Source organism: Elephas maximus, chromosome 6, assembly GCF_024166365.1.
Source record: "Elephas maximus indicus isolate mEleMax1 chromosome 6, mEleMax1 primary haplotype, whole genome shotgun sequence".
NCBI lineage: Eukaryota > Metazoa > Chordata > Mammalia > Proboscidea > Elephantidae > Elephas > Elephas maximus.
Window position 1 is genome coordinate 111,555,065 of NC_064824.1, and position 16,523 is coordinate 111,571,587.

Consider the following 16,523-nt stretch of genomic DNA (forward strand, 5'->3'; position numbering starts at 1 on the left):
TCATCAAGGAGTGAGATAACGTGTTTGAGAAGAACAGAGAAGGTTTGAAACGGGCAGAGTGAAGAGTAGGAGAATGACTGTTCAGAGATGGATTAACGACGTGATGCTAGAGAGTATGGATGGGCCAAATGATATTTAAGACCATTTATTCATTTATATAGAGTGAAATAAATTGGTAAAGCTGTGGAATTTTTTTTTTTCTAAAAGCACTAAGCACTGAGATGTAGATATGAAGAAGCCACTTGGTCTGATTCACTAGAGAATGGGGTTTTGCCAGAAGATGATAGAAGAACAACAAGGCAAGGAGTCAAAAATGTTGGCAAGAAAGGTAAAAGCAACTAATGATGAAATCTAAGCTGCATAGGACAAGAGAGGAGGAGGAAAATAGTTATACAAATAGTTTAGGGAGCATCTGCCTAGAGAGCTTGATGAGGTAAAAGAACAGTATTTATCTGAGGAACATGGAAAAAAGGAATTTACAATAAATGCTGAATGACCAAATTTTTATTTCAAAAATCATCACAGAAATAGTTACCCAACCTGCTGCTTATTATATATTACTATTAGAATGTGAAGTCCAAATAAAGGAAAAGTACCTCGATTTTTTAACAAAAATTTACTGTCATATTTAAAGTCATATTATAATTTAAAAAATTCGTTCATACTTTTCTAAGGAACATAATCAAATCAAACTGAGATTAGCACCTCTAAGTCATAGGAAACATGACGAAAATGTTCCAAAGAGCAGAACTTTATAAACTGAGAAGACAGAAAGAATGATGACAATGTATTTCACATTTTCTCAATGTCTAGTTGAGATATAGGCATTTAATGGACTTCTGTCAAATGAATACAGTTTTAAAATAACTGAACTGAAGACATAAAGAACAACAGATGATAGAGAGAGAGAGAGAGAGAGGAAGGAAGAAAGGAAGGGAAGGAGGAAGGGAGGGGAGAGGAAGTAAATTACCTAGAGCCCAATGCAGGCCTTTGAGTATAAACTCAGGAGTCTTAAACTGACCTAGTATGAACTATCATCCTTTGAATCCCCCTTTATCCTTCTTTCAGTGATCACCCCTTTAGCTACTCTAAAAGTGATATTTTGGTGATTTGTTGGTTCTTCAACTTTAGATTGAAAGGAAACTCTCTCAAGGTGTTTATTGAAGTAAGAGGATTTCTTTACTCTTTCTTGCCTGAAATAATCAAAGGAAAGATTTTTTTTCCGAATCACCATTTAACCCATGTCAGAATGTCCCACAGTGTTCTTTTGAATATTTTTATCTCTTCTTTTTATCTTATATAATGTCTAATAGATATATATATAATAAATGATAATCTTTATATTGAGTCTCTATTATTCATACTTTTTTTTTAAAGGTTTGATGCTTTTTGTATCCTAGACACCTCATCAGAATAATCAGAATAATGCTAAGTCTGAGTACATCAAAGACTAAGTTGCTCTATTTAAGAGCCTGGAAATGAAAAAGTCTAAATATGTAATGCTTAATCTTCTCAGTCTAAAACCATCAGTTTGGGTGAAAACAAAGTAGAACCTATAGATCCACATATGAACCATTTTGTATGTGCATTGTATAAGATTTCTAATGTAGAATTCTGAAAAAAAAATTACAATTAGCTCTCTTCACTCTAGATCACATAAAGAAAACAGTTAAAAACCTGATGCTAATGAAAATTTTAAAACAGAGTATTAAACTGGCAAAAAAAAAAAAAAAAAACCTGTTGCCATCGAGTCGATTCTGACCTACAGTGGCCCTGCAGGACAGAGCAGAACTGCCCCATAATGTTTCCAAGGCTGTAATCTTTACAGAAGCAGACTGCCACATCTTTCTCCCAAGGAGCGTCTGATGGGTTAGAACTGCTTACCTTTCGGTTAGCAGCTGAGCACTCAACCACTGTGACGGGCCATACCATTTCCCATTAACTCTTTATTATTTTTTAAGTAAGTTAAGAGTTAATACATGTCATTTCAACTTACATTTCATTTCATTGCAAGACAGTGAGCTACTATTATCAGTCCCTCCCTTTATTTCTCTTAGACCCATAGGCCTAAGTGTGTGTGTGTGTGTATCTGTGTGTGAGTGTGGTGCACACGGACTGGCAGGGAGTAAAGAAGAATGGAGAAAAGAGACTGGTATTTATTTCATGAACTGAAAATATACCCTATAATTTTCTAAGATGTGGGATATGCCTTTGGTCATTAAAACTACCTTTTAAAGAAATAAAAGCATTTTTAATGCTTACCCACAAACTTTTGTGGAGTGGAGCTTTTACGTTTTCCCATATTCCCCGTGAGCTTCTCTATGACAGCAGGTCTCTCAAAAGGCACCAGAGAAATATTGTTGTCCATAATAGGCTCTTGTTCCTTACAATCTTCCATAGGAGGTACTATATAAAACCATACAAAAAATGCAATCTGATAATTTCTTCAACATTTTGAAAGATATATAGCTGAATTTGCCATCTGAATATGTGTTATACAAACGTTAAGCTAGTATACTTGAATAAAAGCAAGTAGAAAGAATAATGTCTAGCGTGAAAGTATACTCTCTAATTTTACATACACACACACACACACACAGAGACACACACACACAGGATCTGTTTTCATCCAAGTCTCTCTCAAATCAATGACATAAATTGTTGCTTCTATTGGCGGCAAATGTGTTTATCTTGTTTCTCATCTTATTCCTCTGAAAGAGTTTTTTTTTTACACTGATTAAAATCAATAGTGCTAAGGCTACACTATTCTCTAGGCTTTCGGAGTTTATTTTTCTAAAATAATTTAAGAAAGTCAACTTGATTTGCAGGAAAGCTTAAACAGACACACAGAGTTCAGTTTTTCCACCTAGGTATTTTCCTGCAGCTTTGTGGAGCTGAATGAGCTGTAAGCCCTACTGCCCCAGTAGCTTAAATGCCAGCATAAAGCAGCTTTCATGAAGGAGATCCAGATCTGAACATGTCTATGCATAGTAAACTGTAGCAGCTTTACGGTTGTAATTTATTTTAAAAAGAGCTCGTCAGTAGGATAAGAGAATCCATATCCAAACTGGCACATTGGCTCACTAAACTACTGCCCTAATTCATTTCAAATCAACTCTCCAATGCTGCTCCTACTTTCTCCCATTTCTCTAAGTTGCTATGGACTACTATATTAGATACTGACACGTGGCATCAAAAAAGATCTTAAAAAAATTGTGTTTGAGTGGAAATGCTGTCAAAGAACATTTAAATGAGGATAAAGTGACATCCGAGACAGATCAGTTGATTAAAACCAGTGTTCACAGGAAAAACTGTAATTTATTCTTTCTTGATTATTATTGCATGCTCCCATTGCACTTGTCTCAGTGCTGTCTGGAGCCCCGAGGGTTTCATATCTTCAGATTCAGCATGCACTGTAAAATGATTTACTCTGCTCCCTTCATTGGTACAGGGTATCCCCACTGTGTGAAGGGCAACACATTCTCTTTTATAAGGGGATTCTGCTGCCTGATGCTAAAATAACATGAGAAAGCAAGAGACCAAAGTTAAGAAAGTCCAGTGCACAATGCAGGTGACCTATTTAATAACCAACTCAGGTTGCTGATTTTGAAGAAATAAAAAGTGGCATCAGAAAAATATTTTCCTAAACCAGACATGTTTAAAGAAATTCATCTTCAATCTAAGTTTTGGTTAACCTGCTGTATTCTGGTAGATGGGCAGAAAAATTTAACCTTTAATCTGCATTTTATAAGAGGTCCTTTGGCTATGAATAAGGAATTCTGCAAATACTGGATGTAAACTTGGGGGAAAAATCTAAGACAAGATTCAGAAACAAGGAAACACTTAGGTCATTTTCTACACTGATACAATCTGTATCATTAAGTGGAAAATGTTAAGCCTCAAGATACTACATAGAATGTTATATATTCTTTTACAAACAAGTAAAAAGCATATATATATATGCATAGATGTGTCTGTGTGTGTGTATATATATATATACATATATGTATGTATATAAAAAAATACACACACATAATTTAACAAGATATACAGTTAAAGTAAAACCATGTATATAAAAAGAAAAGCAAAGAAAAGATTACCAAAGAATTCAGGTAAGCGAGACAGGGCAAAACGGTGACATAGTGGTGGTTTGGCACCATGTAATTAGACATAGATTATTGTCAAAACCTTAATCTTTCTTTTGGGTGGTGAATTCACAGGTACTTATTACATTATTAAAAATAACTAAATAACTAAAAAAATAGCAGGTCAAAGATGAAAATATGTCACGAACCAAGATCAAAAATGAAAGAATGAAAAAAATTGCTGGTGTAAATTTTGCTAAAAAAACTGCTAAACTGGTTAAAAGGGTTTGCCCCAAAATTGAATATACTAATTAGTTTTGAAATGAATAGCCTAAAATTTGGCAGTTTTGCTTTAAGTTTCACCCTGAATTTTCATATTTGCACACATTTAACACTCAAAATGAAACCTGGGTATGGGAACTGCCCCACACCACATCCACTCAATTCATATTTGGCCCAAGTTCAATGAAGCTCATGTGAACTGAAAATATTGACTTCAGCAGAGCTCTTGTCTAACTTCTACTTTACTATAGGTCTTTACATGTCAAAAATTCATTCTGCTTTTACCAAATCAGCAGTAATAACAATAACTGACATTAACTATGTGCTAAGTACTGTTTTAAGGCTTTGCGTTTAATAATTCAAGTAATCCTCTCAACAATCCCAAGAGATAGGTATTATTATCATCTTCATTTATATACGGGGAAACTAAAACTCAGGGATGTTAGTTAATTTTCTTGGGGTTAGCACCTAGTTAGTAGAGAATGTAGGGACTGAGTGTAGCAGTTTGGCCCCAGAGCCTGGGCTCTTAACCACTCTGCTATACTTTTCTTTGGAGATGTAATTCTAGTGTTAGCTTTTTATAAACAAGTTTGATATATTTATAAGGTCTGCCATTGAGAAAAGACCTGATACATTTTCTCAACTATGTAACTAATCTGAATATTTTTATTTCATGGATTTGGGTGCAACCCATCAAAACATTTCTGGTTATATATTACTTGAAAGACAAGTTCCCTAGTTAATTCAATAATGCATTATCATATACTGGGGCACTTATCTAGGCTAAAAATATAACAATATGCCAACTTCACTTGTTGGAGCAAGTTTCATAACCAAATATCTTTGATCTCATTTTTGAAGTTAAAACCAGGTTAAAAATTATTTATACTTACATAATATCATTATCTCTACATTGATGCATCAGGAAAACAGAACCATAAAAGTGTTTAAAACATAGCTATTTTTCCCAAATAATGAACTAAAAATTCAAATTCCAAGAAGAAATAGTCTGAAGGACCCAGATTAGGTCACATGTCCACCCTCTGGACTGACAATCCCACCATGCCTGCCACAGGAGAAAGACAGTTCTCTCAAGGAAAATGGAAGCCCTGTTACCAAAGGAAGGGGAAGGGATGTTGGGTAAGCAAAAACAACAGATGGCTTCTATCTTGTCACCAAAGTTTTCCATGTTGCTGAATCTAAAGAAATCTTTTCCCTTATCTTAGTTATCTCCTTCACAGCATTTGACAGTTTTGATACTTGCTTTGGCTTCTGTGAAATCAGGTCTTCCATTTTCCCTCTCTGCCCTTACTCATCTTCATGGATCTTTTTTTTTTCCTGTTGTGTCCTTGGCCTTCTAGATATCTCACTCTTTACTCACCACATAACTTTATTAAAATCTTTTACACTTCCATCTACTACATTTAAATGATGGCTTCTACACCTTTATTTCCTATCCAAATCTATCTCATGAGCTCAAGATCTAGATTCACCTTCCTCCTGGACAGCTGTACTTGGCTGTTTAACAGGCACCAAAAACATAGTGAGTTAAAAAACTGAGCTACCCATTTTTCTCCATAGACTCTTTCTGCTTTTACTATTCCTCATCTCAGTTAATGGTGCTATCTACCCCATCATCCAAGCTAGGTACCTATGGCATATTCTAAATTTCTTCCTTTCACTCAGTCTCCTGTCCCTACTCCTTCCTATCACCTATCCCCACATATATACATTGAGGCATCACAGGTTTTAGATTCTACATCTGTAGTTGCTCTCAATTTCATAACTTTTCTGTACATTCCAGGCTTTTTAAGGCCACCTCGACCATTGCAACAATCTCCAAATTGGTCTTCTTGCCTCTTCCTTTCACCCTCTACTCTATCTCCCACATTTCTAGCAATAAAATGCAAATGTAATCTTTTTTTTTTCAGAATATAATAAAAAGTTTTTGCTTAGCACAATAGGTAGGCCCTTCATGTTCTGCCTAGAGACTATTTCTTTAATCTTATCACTTCCCAATTTCTCTTCTTTCATGAACTTCACTCCAAGTACACAAAGCTACTATAGGTCCTTAGGCCACCATGGTGTTTTAGACTTCTATTTCTTCATATATTCTCTTCACATGAAATACCCTTTTCAACTTATTTAGCAAGTTATCTTGCCTTTCAAACTCAGTTCAAATATAACTTTCCCTGGAAATTCTTCTTGGACACCAAGTCTGATTTAGATGTCCCTCTTCTATGATCCTCTAATACTGATCATACAATGCTCTAATTGCTGGTTTTCTTGTCTATTTTTTCCAATAGTTGGTGAGTAACCTTGCAGCACGGAATGCCTTTTGTTTGCCTTTGTGTCTCTAGTACCTCGTATGATGTCAGACAAACAGTAAATATTCAATAGATGTTTACTGAATCATTCAGTGAAGGAAATGATGCCACTCAATGGAAATAGGTCAAAGAAGAAAATATGCCTCCATATTTGGGATAGAGAACTTCCCTTTCCCAAACACTTCAGCGTATAAACTTAAGAAGATATATTCTTGCTTTAAAGTTGGGCAACCTTTTGGTTTATACTTTCATTTTGTCTTCAGGCTAAGGCAAGGAAGGTAATTACATAATTTGGTTTTTAAGGCTATTTGTTCAAGCTGAAAACACTTGAAAAATCAGCACAGAGCTAACTTTCAAATAATATAAATGATCTGTCAGAAAACCCAATTCAATATTAGCTTTATTTCTAAAACTACGAGCCATGAAATGCCTCTCTTTCCCTCAAAAGCCATTCAACATTTACTAAGAATCTTTTATTCTACCTCTAAAATATCTCTTCAGTGCTTCATCCTGGTCTCTTGACCTGCCACTGCCTTTTCATATTTTCCTTGGCATTCTAACTTCTAGTCTCTCTCTCACTACCTCCTTCTCCAGGCAGCCATCTATCCTATATTTTACACTGGTGACATTTTTCTTTAGAAGACACAAATTATTATCCCCCCAGTGACGCCCCATCAGTTATACACTGAAATTCAAGCACTACGCTGGCATGAAAGGCTCTCCCTTCGCATCACAATCTATTATTTCAGTCTCATTTTTTACCATTTCTTTAACTCCAACTACGCTCAATGTTCAGGAACCTGTCGATGTTCTTTCATACCTCAAAGCCTTTGCTGATGGCAACTTCTCTGCTTGGAATGCAAACTCTCTCTGTCCTGTCCCCATCTAGGCAACTTGTACTCATCCCTCATGCTCAGTTCAAACACTAAGAAGCTATTTTATACTTCTTCAGACATAGCTAGACCACTTCTACATCCTTGATCTTGGAGAATTGCATAATGCCTTTATTAGAGGTTTTGCTTCATTTTATTTCTCTTTTTTAAAAAATGTATGTACTCCCTACAAGACAATAATATAAATTTGTAAAAGAAATTGTATCTATTTATCATTATATCCTACAACATTCCATAGAACTCGGCACAAAGCAAGCTGACAAAAAAACAAGAAGAAAGCTTTTTGAATGAAATGAAAGAATGCCTCTTTTACATTAAATTCTTTCTTTATTAAAAGGGCCAATGTGGGCATGTTTTAAGAAAGAGAGGCTAAGAGTTACAACTATGTCAGATATGAGAAAAAAAAAAAGACAGTAATTAGTTTAAAGGAGCTAATGGCAATGACAGAAATGGCAACCCCCATATCTACCACTATAGTTAAAAAAAAAAAAAAAAGACAAGATGTAGCAGGATAGAAAGAGAAAGAAGGGGATAAGTTTGAATTTCATTGTGGTTCTGTTTAGAAGGAGACACACACCAACTTACGTATATAAGACAAGGTTAATGACGAATGCCATTAGCATTTTAAGCATACTTTTCTCCCTCACGGCACTTATCACTTCCTACCTCATACAGTCAATTTCCCACTAATCATGTTAGCAAACAGAAAAAGAAATTAAGAATAATTTCAAAGTATTATTACAACATATCTAGAAAAAATATGGTATGAAATGGCACTGATATTAATTTATATAGTTAAAACTATGTACAATATTGAAGGCCATATTTTTTGGGTCTATAAATGGTATCAATACCTGCCCTTACCCCCTACTCCCTGGATTTGCCCTCTGCTCTATGAAGTGCCCAGTCTCTTTCCCCACTTCTCCCCAATCTGTACCAACTTCAGGGCCACTCTGTAATGGGCCCCTGCAGTCAAAGGCTCAGCAATCTGGGAAATTAGCAAGTGGAAATTGATGTTAAGGCCCTAGCTGTTTAGAAGGCATGCCCTCCTCCCCCAATACACACGCTTTAATTTTTTTTTTTTTGGTTAGCACTTATTCTCTAACTGGTTAATCTGTCTGTAACACTATAAATACTTTTAGGAGACACTCTTTCTTATTCATGTGTGTATGCACCACAGAGTTCCACAGCTAACTATGAATGGAAAAACAAATTCATCTGTGGATTTGTAGACATATAATCCTATCAAATAAGAGAAGAGTACAAAAGAAAAACTAGTAGTGGTGCCACAAGGTGTCTTTAGAAATCTTTGGCATGCCTCCAAGCCTCCATCAGCTCCCTGCCTGAAGCCAACCCTAAAACCAACATTTTAAACAAAAACAGTGTGCATGGTGGGCAATGAAACCCATGACAAGTTCCTTAGATCTGCTGTAGAAATACATATATGGGACTTATTTTTGACTAAAATATTTTGTTTGAATATACCATCTCTTTTCAATTTCATGCTAGCCAAATTCTAATTCTCCTATGGTACAAGGATTTAAAAAAAAAAAAAACCTCTGTAAACCTCAGAAAATCTTTTCTGAATAAAACTAGCAGTTCATAGGTTTCTAAGTAAGTGCAAGAGAAATAAAGGAAGTCAAATAATTTGCAGGGCCACAATTTCTCTAATGCCTATGTTATTTCTGATAAGAAACAAAACCTTATAAGGAATGATAAACTTATTTTTTTCTTAATATCTAATGCCCTTAAATGTAACAGTAAAAAGAACCATTTATTAGGCCATTTTTTTTTTATTGTATATGCAATCATGTTTAATTCTCACAGCAGGCCTGTAAGCACCACAGTCAGACAGACCAGGCTTGTTGGACTCCAAGATCACCATTTTAACCTCTATGCTCTGTATCCTATGCTACCCTCATAAGTCCAGGTAATGCATGCTTATTTACTTGCAACACATGGATTTTCAAATATGCCCGTTAATGATGTCAACAATATAAAAATAAATGGACTAAATTACAACAAACTGGAATTCAATTTGACTATTTAAATTATATAAACTGTCCTTGATACAAGGGCATGTTTCCATTACTTAGGATAACAAAATAAATATTAAAAAAAATTTTTTTTTAAACTCCAACTTGACAACAAATACTCCTTAGCTGTCCAATAAAAAAAAAACCTCAACAAACACAATGACAATAACAACAACAACAAAAAACCCTCAGGAATAATCCCTGAGCTGGCTATGTCTACAAGTCACTAAATAGATATAAAATTAAAAACAACTACCACAATTCCCAAATATACCATTTAATATTGGCCAAATTCTTTGTGTCTTATTGAGAAAAGCTATAAATGTACCAATGTGTTAGGGTTTTTGTGTGTATTATTTGAATAACAAAATCAATCCGTGTAAAAATATAATTAATAGGACAAGACCCAAAACCCAAAACCCACTGCTGTAGAGTCAATTCTGACTTGTAGCTACCCTACAGGACAGAGTAGAACTGCCCCATAGAGTTTCCAAGGAGCGCCTGGTGGATTCAAACTGCCAGCCTTTTGGTTAGCAGCCATAGCACTTAACCACTACGCCACCAGGATTTCCTAGAACAAGACAGACTCCCTAAATCTAATGAATTAAATACATTTCCTGTATAAGGCTGATTTACAAAAGTTAAGTTTTGAGGAACAGAGAATTACCAATTGATAAATCTTAGGTGTTGCCTTACTACCTGCCACTGTGTGTGCTGGAGATTAGGATGTTTTGTTGGGGTTTGATTTTTGAGGAGGGAAACGGTGTTGATACCTAATTTTAGTCTAGGTTGTTTCCCATACTTGTAGAAACCAAAATCGGTAATTTACAGATAAATCCAAGAGAGACTGGAGAAATTTTAAAATTGTATTACTGATCACTTACCAAAGAGAGATGAAAAAGTGTGCAAACAACCAGTTCATTCTTTTAGGAAACCTAGAGACTTACGTGTAACTATCTCCAACAGTTTGGTGCAGTTAATGAAAAGGAAGAGTATACAATACCTCCCGTTGTTGAATTCAAGGCTGGCTACCACTGCTTATGTTAATATCAAATACAAGTTATCACAAATAATTTTGGAGTATCACAAAAATTCAATACAGCTTGTTTGCAAAGTATCCCAAAGTTCAATTCATTAAAAATGCATAAGAAGATAATCCCATACAAAGTTAATGTGATCTTAAACTGTTTCAAATGGACTAAGATTTTATTTTCATTTTTGAAAAGTGGAAGGAACTATTTAGCCCACAAAACACCATAAAACAGTATAAGGCTGAATGAAAATGGCAAATCTCATTTCTACCCACCATGGTGACTCATGACCTGCCCAGCAGCCTCCATGCTGACATTCTGGAGATAGTTGTGGCAGCGTTCCTTGTGCTCCTCCAGTGAACTACGCTGCTTGTAGCTTCGTCCACAGTAGTTGCACTTGTGAGGCTTACCCACTGTGAAGAGAACTCAGCGTTAGTATGCTCTCAGTCTCATCCTAAGCATAATTAACAGCCAACACTTGGTAGTTTGGAGAAAGTATTTATATGCTTTTTAGACTTAGATCTCTCCTCCTTCACACTCTGATTTAGGCAAGAAAAGAGAGTAAATTTCTACCAGGTCTCAAAGACAGCACAAGATAGGCAGATCGTACCTCAGGAGATAGAGGAAATACTGAATCAAATTCATGCTCTGTCTGTGTCCCAGACCATGAGGGTATGATGATCCATCTTCAAATTATCTGACTCTTAACACTAACATTTACTCTTATACAGTTCTATCTCAGCTTTGACTCACTGAAAAGACAAATTAGGAGTGTCCTAGATACAAGATGAAAATGCTTTTTTGGGGGGGGGTAAGGGCAGGGAATTTTACTGAAGAAAACCAAAATGCAACAACTCGAAAGGTCATTGTTTAATAAAAAGAGATTATTCACGGGTACCAAGAAGACTAAAAGGAATACAAGTAACTAGAAAAAGTACAGATAAAAGTAGAGTTTCTTTTTTCTTTCCGCCTTGGTAGTAACTATTCACACATGCAAAACTTTGTGGCAGATCTCAGTGTATTCTCCATCATCAGCACTGCTCTTATAATACCAAGAATTAACGTACTTGGTGCTCTGAGTCAGGATCATTAACAATAACTACTTAAGCCCAAACATAGTTATACAATGATGGTAATATTTTCCAACACATCTCACATTCAGGGAATGAATTATTCCCTAATAGCTGGAGAGTCATTATCTCAGTATACCTGGTAAAATACTATGATACTCACATAATAAACTTAAAAAATTGGTTAAAAAGTGGGGGGGGGGGGGGGAGAAGACCTCTATGGAAAGCAGCATGTTTTAATGTATGACTATGCCTATGAACATCACAGAGCACTTTGTTTCTTGGTTTTGAATGGACACAGAACAACATAAAGTGCCAGCTGGTCTGTGCCAAAGCCTCAGTAGTAAAGCACAGAATCAGGCCAAAGTCTCTCACCTGACTCCCACAGGAATCATTTAGTTTTGTTGAGGGAACAGTCAACTCCCTTTCATGGCCAAAGATAGTATCCCTAACTGCAGTCACCTTACAGACCCATGCCATGTCACTGGTCACAGGAGGAACTGAAAAAATGTAACAAGGCAAGGTATTCATAGCTGCCTAAAAGTTTCACTATACTGATGTAAAACAAAACAAAACAAAACAAAAAACCTTCCAGTTTTATTTGAGGCTCCATTTGAGGTATACATAAACTAAAATTAGCTATTTCGTAATTACAATATTTTGTAAACATCTTAAAAAACAAAAGGCACCCAGGGCATGGTTAGTCATTTTTTAAAAAATACTAGACAAAGAAACTTCTATTTTTCAGAACCAAGAATTTCTGGGAAGTAGAAACCAGGTAGCTATGGGTAGCATTTATATCACTATGGGAGAGTGTAAAAAACTACAATATTTTCAGTCAAAAACACTGAGTGTAAATAATGTATTTACACCTATGTGCTATGTAAGACACGGGCCCATGTATTACCACAAGCCTTAGCTGTTTAGCTATTGCCCTTTCTAAATTTTGAGTTATTTTACCTTATTTCTCTAGAAATAGTGATGAATTTGCACTAAAAAAGTCAGTTAGCCAATTAATATCCATTAAGCACTTCAATGTAGTTAATAGCCTGCTGTAAAATAGTCCAATCATCTCTCCATCTTCTCCCATATTAGTCCTGTCACATTGTCATATGATACCTTTGTTTTACTGTTTAAACACCCTCCTATACCTTCTTCCTCATGTATCTACAAGCAATCTCTATACCTTCCCAACTTAATGGAAGCATGGTTTCCTTCAGCACCCCTTGGCTTACAATACTGTATAAACTCTCAACTCATCTGATAAGAAGAAAAAGACCATACCTTTTACTGCTTTCAACTCATTATTTTGTTACCCTCAGTTTTGGTCTATCCCACCTGCTTTACTTTAGCTCTGCTCATTTTGTCATCTTTTTAAAACATCATTGCTTCCTCTTCATCCTGTCCTTGTTCTCAATGAGGGTTCCACTGGGATTTCAAGAATTGTTCTAAAAGTATAATCTCAATTTTCTCAAACCTTCATCTTCATTCTACAACAGCAATCCAAATACTGGGTAACATGTTGGACTCTGACATCCCTCAAAACTATTGTATCTCCAAAGAATTTACTCCAGTTATTCTCCTACCTCTCTCATTTGTTCAATACCTATTTATTAAAAACCTACGTACCAGTGCTATGAAGAGGCTGGAATGCAAAGTGAAAATCAAATTCTAATGGTCCCTTTATTCATGCAACTGATGTCTGATGAGGAATAAGACGTTTAACAAATATGCAAGCAATATATTACAAACTGTGGCAAGTTCTACAAAGCAAAAGAATGGTATACTAATACAATGTGGAGAACTTAGTTTAGTTTGAGAAGATTAGACAGGAAAGTCTGTCTGAGGTAGGAACATTTAGGCTGGTAACTGAAGAAATAGAGGTTAGCCAGACTCTTAATTTCTTCTGAATAAAGCCTAAATCCCTCAACCTGGCATTCAGCACCCTATACAATCTGGCCTGAAAGCATACATCTTATCTTCTACCCCAGGCTCTGACCAAAATATCTTGCACTTTTATACTTCTGAGCTTTGATTCTTTCTGGAATGGCTTCACACAATTTCTTCCTTTTGAAATCCTACTCATCTTTCCACTCTAAACCTCCCTAATTTAATTTCATCCAAAGGCAAGCTTCCCAACTAAAGAACTATGACTGTATTGGCTCTCGTGCTTAGGGCACTTACTACAGTCTATCTAGTATTATTTGTGGTTATTATACATTCATTTTACTTCCGATATTAGATTGTGACCTCCTGGAGAAATGGGAACAATGTGTAATTTCCTTTTTTTTTAATCCCAAAGAGTTCAGTATGGTGCCTTGTTCACAGAAAGAACTAATATCTGGAGTTTTCCTGAATGACATAATTTCCTGATTCTTTTAATATTTTTTCTTATAGGTTAAATAATGCTTTTCTCTAATTACAAAAACAATATATCCACATAAAATTTTTGAAAAAAAAATCATTGATAAATGTCATAATAATACCATTCAGAGATAAGTATCTTAACATTTCTACATCACCCCCTTGCATTTTTTCATATCTTTGTAAAGTTAAGTTTGAGCAGTTGCTGTGATACACAGCAAGCACTATGTGAAAATCAACGTGGAACAGAAAATGAAGATGGCAATATTCAATCTGATTCCAAGCTTTGGGAAGCTGTGCAGTGCCCAACAAGGTGTTCTTATTGGGTATTTACTCCCGTGAGTAAATACTGTAGCTGTTTAAGAATTAAATAAAAATATTATTGAAAAATATTATTTCAATTTATGTGTAATATTTTTTCCAATGGGTACTAAGTTGTTAGGACAGAAATATTTAAGTTTTACTAAGTTGTTTGAACCTAACTACTAAATACACAAAACAGGTATTTCTTTTTGTCCTAAAGACACTGAAAAAAAATATTAGTACACTACCCAGCCCAAAACAAAAGGGCATCATTAATCAAGAAAGTTCGGGAACCTCTGTTCTTGACAAAACAATTTGTGTTTCTCTTAAAGTTGCATTAGTGATAAACATTAAACAAAAAATATTTATTAGCCATTTGTATGTCATCCTTTCAAATGATCTATTTAATATATTTGATTCAATTATGATCTTATTGCTATTGTCTTTCTCAACAATTTGCTCAATTTCTGTGTATATTAATGCTAATAACCCTTTCACTTACTTCTTGTATTTAAATTATTATTTTACTGTTTAAAGGTTTTTAATTTTCATGTGGTAAAATCTTTTGATGTTTTTCCATCATTGTGATTTACTTGAGAAATACTTTCAAAATCTTTAAAAGTCTTAATGACTTCAAAATTTTTCTGATAAGATGTTTAGGGTGGAAGAGAATACTTTCAAAAGCAAACAGATCCCTACTTGAAAAGTGAGCTATTTTTCAAAGAGAACCTCTGTTATATCAAACACATATAACTACGTGTCTGTCAAAATTATAGTATAATAATTTTTAACCCACTAGGCAGAGTTTACCAATGGCTGTGGGGAGAGAATGTTAAATATTCAAATAAATCTGTGAAACACGATATTTACTGTGGCTTTCTTAGAGGTTCACAGTGGACATGAGCATATTAAAGGTTCTTTTTGGTCTTAGATAACATGCAAACAAAAAGCAAAACCTGTTTAACCCCATGGTTCCCCAAATTATTTTCAATATAGAAACATTTTTCCATTTTAACAAACAGGAATTTCCCAAGTACATATTTTTCCTGTGGACATACTTTGAGAAACACTGCACTATGATAATAAAATAGACACTGCTAGCATTAATGCACTTTACTGTTTTTTAGCATTAATGCACTTTACTGTTTTTTTATAGAATTTGCCAGGTGTTGAGAAAGGACATTGGCATTCATTTAACACGTATTTATTGAACGCTTAGAAAGTTACAAGTACTGTTTTAGGTGCTGTGGATATAGCAGTGAAAAAGACATTTTTTTTTTTTTTCTGCATTCATAGAGTTCGCACTCCATAGCCATTCAAATATTTCCACTTGTTTTATAATATAAAAACATTAATTTTTAAATTAAATAACAAAATTTAGAGGAGGAACAACAGTATATAAACGTATGAATATTTAAATAAAAGATATCGAACTCATTTGAAAGAAAAAAAAACTGCTTCGTATTGTCAGCTCAATATTAAAAACAAAAAACAAAAAACTGTTGTTGTTAGGTGCTGTTGAGTGGGTTCAGACTCATAGTGACCCTATGCAGAAGAAAATGAAACACTGCCCAGTCCTTGCCATCCTCACAATCCTTGTTATGTGTGAGCCCACTGTTGAAGCTACTGTGTCAATTCATTTCACTGAAGGTCTTCCTTGTTTTTGCTGACCCTCTACCTTATCATGATGTCCTTCTCCAGGGACTGGACCCTCCTGATAACATGTCCAAAGTAGTGAGACAAAGTCTTGCCATCCTGGCTTCCAAGGAGCATTCTGGCTGTACTTTACAAGACAGACTTGTTCATTCTTCTAGCAGTCAACGGTATATTCAATAATTTGGCCAACACCATAATTCAAAGCCATCCATTGTTTTTAAAAATGGGTCCTCCTTATTCATAGTCCAGCTTTTACTTGCATGTGATATGACTGAAAACATCATGGCTTGGGTCAGGTACACCTTAGTATTCAAAATGACATCTTTGCTTTTTAACCCTTTAAGGAGGTCTTTTGTTTTTTTTTTTGTAGGAGATTTGCCCAATGCAATACATAGTTTGATTTCTTGATTGCTGTTTCTATGGGAGTTGATTGTGGATCCAATTAAAATGAAATCCCCGACAACTTCAATGTTTTC

At 35.0% G+C, this 16,523-nt stretch overlaps 1 protein-coding gene across 10 annotated transcripts in view; it reads right to left on the reverse strand.

Moving 5' to 3' along the window:
• The window catches only part of IKZF2 (IKAROS family zinc finger 2), a 173,740-nt gene that overhangs the window by 12,014 nt on the left and 145,203 nt on the right, over window positions 1–16,523 (reverse strand). For all 10 annotated transcript variants that reach the window (XM_049888956.1, XM_049888955.1, XM_049888952.1 and 7 more), the window contains 2 exons: window positions 10,930–11,067; window positions 2,263–2,406 (listed from right to left, as the gene is read on the reverse strand). In XM_049888956.1, the coding sequence (XP_049744913.1) occupies window positions 2,263–2,406; window positions 10,930–11,067 (282 nt within the window). The remainder of the gene's footprint in view (window positions 1–2,262; window positions 2,407–10,929; window positions 11,068–16,523) is intronic.